Source organism: Anopheles aquasalis, chromosome 3, assembly GCF_943734665.1.
Source record: "Anopheles aquasalis chromosome 3, idAnoAquaMG_Q_19, whole genome shotgun sequence".
Taxonomy (NCBI): Eukaryota; Metazoa; Arthropoda; class Insecta; order Diptera; family Culicidae; genus Anopheles; species Anopheles aquasalis.
Window position 1 is genome coordinate 39389064 of NC_064878.1, and position 10000 is coordinate 39399063.

At 43.8% G+C, this 10000-nt stretch overlaps 1 protein-coding gene across 2 annotated transcripts in view; it reads left to right on the forward strand.

Moving 5' to 3' along the window:
• Window positions 1-10000, forward strand: part of LOC126577518 (uncharacterized) — a 107883-nt gene that overhangs the window by 75406 nt on the left and 22477 nt on the right. For both annotated transcript variants that reach the window (XM_050239193.1, XM_050239194.1), the window contains exons 3-4: window positions 5317-5722; window positions 8577-9253. In XM_050239193.1, coding sequence (XP_050095150.1) covers window positions 5317-5722; window positions 8577-9253 — 1083 coding nt within the window. The remainder of the gene's footprint in view (window positions 1-5316; window positions 5723-8576; window positions 9254-10000) is intronic.

Here is a 10000-nt window from a genome sequence, read left to right on the forward strand (position 1 = left end):
GGAGAGGCAGGCGGTGTCTGTGGGGCGGGATTCCATTCGATTTTCCATCGAATGGTATTTATAGGCAAACGCAAGCTGGTCGCCGTTTGATGCACCACCACCACCACAACGCTAAAGGGAAATCGCTTCGTCCGACCGTCTGGCTGGAATTCAAAGCGTCCTCAGCATAGCCTCCGCTTGTAGCTGGATTTAGGCGAGGTAGCAGCCAGAGGTGACGGGGCCGGGTGAAAATGTTAGCGACCGTTGGAGTGGAAAATTTATTCAGCTCTTTCGCCTCTTTCTTCCACCCAACTGCGTGCGCGTCCGTACCCGAGCGAGCGGGAAAATATATTTTACACAAAAAACCCATTCCTTCCCGTCTGCCAACGGACCGAGTGAGAGCAAAGGAGAAAGAGAGAGAGAGAGAGACCTGTTCCGTTTGTTTGAAACATGTCTCTGCGTGTGCCTTCCCGGTTCCTGGTTTCCGTGTTTCTGTGTTGCAGAAGTTCAATGCGAAATCCTAATAGAATTTGCGTTCCGCTCGTTAGTTGGATCACGGGATGAGCAGGGCGGGCGGACGGGCATCGGGGAATCGCAGAAAACCGGTTCACCAGAAGTTCATCATTGCATTACCCTGGCCAACGGTGTCGGACGGAGAAGACGATTCCAAGGCATGCCGAGCGAGGCGGTACATGTTTGAATGTTGTCCTGATGTTATGCTTCGGTGCTGCAGTTGGATCATAACTCTTCGATGGTTTAGGCTGTCTTAGGCAACGTTTTGCCAGCCCGGGAAACGTTTGTGCGAAAGAGGGATTCCTGGTTCTTTGCGATGCGTTTGGAATAATTGGATTCGAAATCGTATTTTCGTATTGTGGCGAGTTTAACAACTTTACAGACCAGTAATGTGATGATCTATACAACAACAGATGGTAGATTGCTTTAAAGTACCTGGGTGATCGATTTAAGGATTAATATTGGATGTTGTTTATCATTATGTTAAAGCAATGTTGCTAACATCGCAGATTTTACGATTAAATAAAGATATCGTTAGCGAGAAAAATAGTTTTTTCTATCTTAAATGTAGTAAAACCCTGAAATCTGCAGTAGAAAAATGTGTTTATAATTGTGGTAATTTTAACACTCGGTTGAAGATGTTATGCTAGTGGTATAGTGATAATAAGAAACGAAGTATCTACTGGCCAGGGCATTAAATATGACTTGTCAATTCACAAATCATAAATTATTCGTGGAAAAACTCGCTTCTATGTAGAAGAATACCGCATAAGCTCAAATCGAATTAGAAGCTAAACCAACAAGTCTTCATTTTTTCGATCCATGAGTTCATTAAATTCCTTCCTTTTTTTTAAGCTTCCTTTTTTCTTGATGAATTACAGTATTTTTATAAGACGCATCAACCGGATGGACGAAGTGACGAGTTAAATTGCTTCGATAACAGGAGACAGAGACCTGCATTGATGAAGATTGACATTCAAACCAGGGAAAAATCGCTGCACCTGCTAAAAACTGTCTGTGAGCATCACTATTGCCAACAAAGATTCATTTTAATTTTTTTTTGTAATTGCTTTGGCCGATAGAGAATCACTGAGGTGAATACACATGACAATATTCGAAGGAATAACATTTGACCGGATAATTAGTATACGTCCTATTTCGCGTCGTTTTAGCATCTGTGTAGCTAATGCGAAAGAATATGTTGAAAGTAATTTATATGACATTATTCTTGAAATTTTCTTTATTCTATAGATATTGAAAAGCAAAAGATCTTCGCTTCGTACCTAGTGGATGAGATCTTCAAGCCATTGCCACAATCACGATGTATTTTTGTTTGTAAAATTAAGATTTAATGCATTTAGTTTAAATGAATGGAAACAATTTTGTTGTAAGAACAGAGTTATTTATTCCAAGCCGAATCTTGGAATTTAATACCGTTTGAAATAATGAAAATGTGTATATTTTGCAATTAATGCATTTGGTTTGCTTACATTTTTTAAAGCATCTTTGTTGTGCTGTATGCATTCTTATTTCTTTATCAAGAACTAGTAAGTCAAGCAGTACAAGAGCTCAACCATAGAATCCACTATCCATACTGTTCCGTTAACTGATGTGCATGTCCATGCATGACACCGGCACTGCATCTTCCCGCTCCCGTTAAGTCCACCGACGTACCTTTGGAGTAAAAGATTCAGATAAAACGGAGGGATAATGCTCCTTGTGAATACTTGTACTCTCACCCCGGCGTGATGTTGATCTCCTTCTCGCCGTAAAGTGAGTCCAAGCGAACGGTGGGTTGGCTGGTCGCCAGCTCGGTTTCAGGAACAACCGACCTTTTTTCTGGGTCGACAGCAGTAGCGGTGATCCGGAAATGTGGAAACCTTTTTTTTTCTCGAGTGAACATAATTTAGTTTTATCTGCGTGATGAAGGTGGAATAAGCCAGCTTTTGGGTCACTGAGCTGCAGCTTTGCGTGCACAGAACAGGAGTACCTGTTCGGGGGCACGCTCGGTTCATTAGACTCGGACCCCTAAACACAGACAACGTTCTATTCGGGTGACGATAGGAGGATTTTCACCTCGCCATACCCATCCCTAAGCTGCCTGTAATACAGTTAACGTCACGATCGTTTTTCTTTACTGTTTGAATTTAAATTCAGTTGAAGTGAATGGAAATGGATGGCGGCACTCATTACTAGCGAAACTCAATCTCGTTCGCAGCTGTGGCGCAACTGTGCTGCCACGATTTCGGCTGTGTGGATCAATATTTATGATCAAGAACCACACCATTATGAGTCTTTATCACTTTGCACTCAATTGAATTGCACTTACCGAGTACGCTCACTTTTTTTCTCCTTTCTGCTATTTTCCACGCCGAGAGTGCCACGCGATCGACATTAAAATTGATTATTCCACCGAAATGGTATCGATAATGGGCCAAAGGGAAGAAAAAGAAGCAGAAGAGAATTTGTGTCAACGCTTTCCAGCTGCCAATTTATGTTTTTTGCCCCATCCTCCCCCTCTGGTGGTGGTGTGCTAGAAAAATCCAAATTTTTCCCACCGCTCGAGGGCGGGAGCTTCGGTTCGATTTACGCCGATCGTAATCTCGTCATAATTTAGAATTATCCAATAAATTCCCTTGCGCTTCAAGGCTAGGCGACCACCCCTCCTCGACCTTTTGAGGTAGTACGGCAGCCGCAGCGACGCTGTCTCGATGGAGGAAGCAATAGCTTTTAGGAGTTTGAACCATTTTTCACGGAGTATCTCATTGAATAAAAGCTTACAGATGCTGTAGCGGTGCCCTACCATATGTTTGCATCGTGCGCAAGTGATGGTTAACAGCACACCGCTGTTCCATTTGATACAGAGCGGTTTTGAACTGCTTTAAAAATAATTTCTAGCGTCCATCGGTGTCGCGCAATGGTGGAAAAATGGTGGAAACCAAGTGGTACCTGAGGCGCCTCCATCGGTTGATGACGATGGAGGCGCCAGGTAACCCACAATTTTCAACGCTTTTTTCCTGCTTAAATGTAACTTTTTCACCCCTCCCCTCTTCTTTAAAACATGTATTTACTTTTCACATAGTGTAATGGAGGTTGGATCACAAAACATATAGAAATTATCAGTGTTTTCGGTCACTCAGCAACTCAAAGGGAGGGCCTTTTTTAGTCTTTTTCAACAAAAAAATCGCTCAAATGCAGCTGGAGCAATTAGTGAAAGAAAATAAAGTGCTTTACTGAAATCATTTTTAGCACTAGAAATAGCAAAAAAGAATTTGGTATGGTTTTTGTTCCTCAGATGATACACCCCTCAGACACCCTTTTTAGCAACATTAGCGAATTCTCTTTGATCCGTTGTGTGCGCCGAAGCGTTGCATCAATGGAAAACATGTTCTCAGGCATTCTTTTATGTTTTCAATATCGGTGAAAAATTAACATTCACTCGGTACTTTGACTTTCTGCATCATTTAGAACACATCAGAACGCTTCGTCCTGTTTTTTCGCATGTTTGATTTAGAACCAAATGCATTATTTTAATGCGTTGCTGATCCCTAATGACCTTTACTACGAACGAGCTGAACAGTTCAACATTCGCAAACACTTAGTTCACTCCTCTGTTGTATCATTTGAACGATTTAAATGCAAAAACAACAAACTGGGATATGGAGAGCTAATTAGACGGCAACCCAGAATCTGCTTCGCTTCGATTCACTCGCTAAACAGTTTCTTTCAAACCAGCTCATTCACCCGTGGCCCCGGGTACTCCCGCTCTCTGTGTGGTATGTTTTGCGAGCAATGTTGACTCAAATATGCTCACCCAGCACTCTGCGAAAGGTAAGCGTCAGTAATTTTGTGGCACCTTCGCGATCAAATGCCTCACCACCCAGGGAGTCGCGAGTTTTGTACTTTGTGGCAACCGCACGATAATGATTCGGTTTTATGCGAAATTACATGCCAACAAGGATGCTTAAGGTGCAGCACAAATTTCCGAGGAGCAGGGCTGGGGAACTTCATTTGCTTATGTTTCGTTGTGTCAGCAGCTGCAGCCGGTAGATTGAGGCACGATTTGAGTTTGAACACATTAAGTGATCTTTTGAGAATCAGGCAAGCATCTTCAATCCTTGGCTTGATTCTGCTAGTCGTTCCAGAAGTCGAGATGTAGTCGCAGTCGTTGGGTAGTATGTTTATTGCAGCAGGAACCTCATTAACGTGTTCGTAAATACAACTCTCACCAAAAACCTTTCGTCACCCCGCGGGGGCCACGAACGATAAACGCTCTGTCGGTATGGCGGTACGCGAGCATCGCGCGAGTAGCGTGTGCCACGGCAATACGGGCACGGGTGTTGCGTGTTCAGCAACCGTGTAGTTGTACGCGTTTTCGGGGGCTGCGTCTTGTTGCTGCGTGCCGCGAAGTCCTGGAACACTGTGTCACAACATTTCATTCAACGATTTTATCACCGTAATTAGATGGTGCTCGTACGACATTCTTCGACTTCGCGTGGCCTTTTTCACCGATGGCCAGCTTTTTGAGCCTGCCTCACATAGCGTGTATCTGTTGTTCTTATTATTGTTATTGTTATTTTTCGCCCGGAAGGTTCGCTCTGTTGCCTTGTTAGCGCACCGTTAGTACAGGTTGTGGTGCGTTGAAACGGTCCCCGTACTCTAAGAATACCGTGCTGCCACTTGCTTCGCTCGAGGGCAAAGGTCCCGGAGGGACTTATTCCACTTTAATTTCCGCCATTTTTTCCACCCGCTAGAGACGGTGCCAACGAAACGTACTAACCTTCGGCTATGGGCCTTCTTTCTGCTTTTTTCCCCTCTCCACAGCCTCAGCAACCGCTAATAATCATCAATTATCATCATCATCATCATCATCGGGGACGGTGGCGTCATTGGAGGGGGCGAGCAGCAGTACGGGACGGTTGCGTGGAGTGGAAGCAGCACAATTAGTAGACAATAAAATCCACGACAAACTGCAACATCCCGTATCGGGGGCCGCTAGCCAGCAGCAGCCGATCGTCACGGCATCCGCAGCCGTGCCGCAACCGGTACGCCGGAAGCGGGAGGACGCTTTCGGCGATAGCTTCGGTCCCGGTCCCGGTCCCGCGGTGGCCAGTAATTATGCGCCGGATGGTAGCCTGCTGCCGAGAATAACGGAGGATGTGCTGCTGGTGAGCAATCTGACCGAGGAGCGGTTGCGCGAGGAGAACGAGCTGCTCGAGCATCTTAATCGGTAGGTATAGGGCTGTGTCGGAATCGTTCGCCCGGGGCGGGGGGCGAAATGAGGAAACTCATTTTGCTTCTCCTAATAAATAGCGACAGAGCAGAAGAGGGAAGGGCCGGGGTCGGTGTTTTGGGGCTGCAATGTTGGGTAGATAATGAAATTACCGTTTAAATGGGGCCAAGAAACGTGCAAGTCAAACGGTTTGCTGATGCGGCCCGTATGGAAACCGTTCCTTGGTTCGCGGTTGGACTATCGTTTAGGATTTTATGGAACGCAACGAGTATCGTAGTGTTTTTTTGTTTTGTCAGATTATTATTAAATTATATTTATTCTTTTAACAAATTCGTGAAGGTTTTTTTGCATTTTTAATGCGTTATGAATGGAGCTTTTTTATTGGTGTAGTTGCGGTTGTATAACATAAGCGCTCAGATAACATTATCGCCAGTAAGCGTAAATTGATGCAATTTGGATGGTAACCGGGGCTTTAATTCCACTCTATAGAAGCTTAAATTTCCCATGTTCATATAGTGATAGCACTCCATTTTCGCTCATCCTCGAGCAGATCAGTTTTTAACACTTTTTCTTGGTGTTTAGAATATTGTTCTGCACCTAATCTATGCCTAATATTCATCTTTTATAATTATTTATCTTTTTTTTCGAAAAATAGCTTAAAGAAATAATTTACTAAATGTTTGGTTAAGTGTTGGCTCTGTCAGTCTGATTTTGGGTACTACTTATTTATGAATATGTTTTTGTGAATTAGTCTCAAAGAATATTGAGTTTTAAGAATATTTAGTGAGATTATGTTTTTTCGTAACTTTCTTTCAAACTAACTAACAAATACGAGTTGGATACATATTAGTTCACAATTGCCATTCATTGAAATATATTTAATTTCCATTTAATATTTAATGTTAATTCCATGTATATTCCTTAGTAATTTGATACTCGATTCTGCAATCATACATTCATACAATTACTAGAAAACTCATCCATCAGCAACTCAGCACTCAGCAAAATCAAACGCATTGAGTATCAGCAAGCGCAAAAAAGAACGCATTTTGCAATGTGCTTCATAGTGAGTTTTGCCGTAAGCGATTTCGTTCGTATGTAACATAATACATCGATTTTTACAATAGGTACTTCGTTATCAGAGCTGTTGAGGCGAAATAAGTTACTGGACTGTGAAAAATCATAAGTATGACGGAAGAGTTTTCTGCTGATACTCAATGGCAAGTGCTGGAGACTGGACTGGACTCACTGGCAAACACCTGTTTCAAGTAGTACCCCCTTTCATGAGTCATAGGGAACAATAATTATTTGCACAATCCTAACCGATGGACCATGCCATTTCCATGCTTTCCTGAACAGAGAATGAATTAGACGAGCACCTATCGTACCTCTGTCAATCTCGAGAGATGATGCTGGTTTCAGTGGCTAGAGAGTAGCTGTCAGCAAAACTCCGTTAGTTAAATTAATGCCTCCGGAAAACCAAATGAGTCAGCTACATAAATTCCATCACACCAAAACCTTTGGTCACAAAAAAAAAACCCCTCGAAAACCATAAACCAAAACACTGCGTGAGCAAATCTCCACAATCGTTAAAAGCCTCAGAATAATAATGTGCTAATGATAATACCGCCCAAACCACCCTGAGTATGGAAGGGAAAGGGTTGAGAGTAAATTGGAAAGTTTACATCCTTCATCTGACGAGCGACGAGCTGCTAACAAAACCCCAAACAACCACACTATCCGTTAGCCAAGGAATTTACCTGACGTGAGGTGATGTGATTTGACGTGACAAATCTCACCTCACACCGGGACGTCAAACCACAGCCGCGTCTTCATCGACCGGGGGCGGGAGGTGGAGAGCGTTGTGATGGGTCCCCGATGGGCCCGGGATCACGTGAATCACGTACGAAACCAATTAGAACCGGAATCCCTTTGATGCCGCGGAAATTCCGCCTCATTCTACCGTACTTCCGTCACACAGCAGCGAGCACTCGCTACACCAGGGATTCGTCACCGACGTCGTAGACACAGCAGCCATCTTCTCTTCCTTCCTAAAACTGTCAGGCCACCATTTACCTCTTTGCGTTTTCCTCATTTCACACTCAACGTCTTCCGCCATTTGGGAGAGGGTGTTTAGGTCGCTTTCACCTCATTTAAGTTTACGTCACCTTGGGCCATGCGGCTAACGATGCATAGGACCGGTGAACGGAGCGTTTTATGATCTCATTTCACTTACTAATTTCATTCGAAATGAAATAAACTTTCATTGGCAGTTCGTGCGTTTCGTGATGTACTGGATGGAGAGGATCACTGGAATAGGGGGGAGCGGGGGTCTCATTTCATACGCGGTATTTAGAGAAGTTTTTGCAATTATAACAGGAAGTTCCCAGTGGCCCATACCTCAGGTTGGAAGTAATGCTTTGTGTGACTTCAAATGGAATATTCAATTAAAGACAGCAAATAACGGGGGCTTTTGGGATGCTCCCTTTGTTTAAGAAGGACAGAGCATCTTTCGATTCTATAGATGTTTCTTCCTATTGTTTGAAAAGGAAATAAAGCAAAAACGGAAGCAGAAGTCTGTCTTACATAACCGACAATGGAAGGTGTCTTATAATGAAGGATGAAATTAATTTCGGGTGTCTCGTAATGAAAGAAAGCCTCTGATTCCTTTCGTGGACAATTGACCCTCTAGAGAATTCTGTATTGCTGCATTCCATGCAAAAAATGCCGTTCTTTGGATTGCTACTGACCAACATTTGATGTAAATAGCGCGATGTTTCACTGTTAAAAAAAATATTCAAATATCCTTCCTCTGCTTGTTCTCTTTTCTTCCAATGCTCCTCCCAAAAAGGGATCGGTTTCCGGGCCGACTGATCGCACCGCCAGATGATGTCTCGGACCAAGAACTGCGACAGGGGCTTCAGCGAAACGGTAAAAAAGGACGACGACGAAAAGGACACAAGAAGCACAAGAAACACTCGAAGATCAAGCTGCTTCCGGTGACGCTGGTCGGTTTGCCGGTAGACGAACAGGGCCGGCCGGAATCGAGGATTGCCCTCGAAGCGATGGAAACCAGCGTCGCTCGGAACCCTTGGACACTGGAAAGGACTGGTCTGTTCCGCGATGACACAGTGGACGTTGGGCGGCCACTGGAAATCCGAACGGAAATCGATCGAGTGGACGAGGTTCGACCGGAAACCGTCGGAAGTGACAGGAGGAGAACCGTCGGAAGTGACACCTTGCCAACGGTGGTACGGAACGTGGTGGATGTGGTGGATGTTTGGAAGGAAACCACGATGCCACCACCGGCATCATCCCCGGTAACTACCGATTCCCACCGTCGGACGATGGTTCAGGCTTTCCCTCCACCACCGGTGCTCGTTGGTGATGGCCATTTGGTATTCGGTGGTGGTGGTGGTGATGGTGAAGGAGGCTCAGTGGCAACCGGTTCCGACTACAGCACGCAGGGTTCGGCGGTGCGAGAGCAGGCCAAGCGTGACAGACAACAGCGCAAAAAGTTTGCCAAAGGTAAGTGAGAGGGATGGTTGATGGTTAAACAACGGTAACGATTGTTGGCATTGGAGTTATCATTCAACAAGGGAGGATGATGTTGAAAATTGTAGTTTGTTTTCTAGGACCTGTAACGAACGACTACAATGCCATTATCTTATTTAAACTGCTACAGTCATTCATAACTACTGTGGCACGAAAGTTAAATGAAGTTCGATTTATTTTGAAAGTTCTTGTTTTATTCCTCCTAATCAATTTCGGCTTGAAAAGGCTTTCTGCATCATTCTTTACCTTTTGGCAAACCAAATTTTATGCACATTCTATGCTCAATGAATTTCGAAACATAAAACAATGAAGAATTCGCTTTTAGGATCTTACAAAAAAATCAAATCTCAAATACTACTCATTAATTTGACGTACAACTTGGCCTGATTGTCAATGAAAGTTCTGAAAACATACAAAAAATACGAGCATTAAAAACAATCGTTCACACAACCAAATAGAGTACCCATCCATCTTACTTTCGTAACACAGTAGTATTTTATCAGTTGTGTTTCAGATGGTGGTGGATTCTCGTATCACGCAACGATAATATTAAATTAAACATCTCTTAATCAGTCGAGGTGGACGCTCCTCATTCCCTATTCTGTGTTCTTGCTGAGGTTAGCTGACTCAAACAATCTGTTTCATTAGTTCTTTGCTACATCATACGTTCTACGCTGTGCCGCCTGCTCAAGGGTTCTAGCAGCTCTAAAGTAGGTTTCC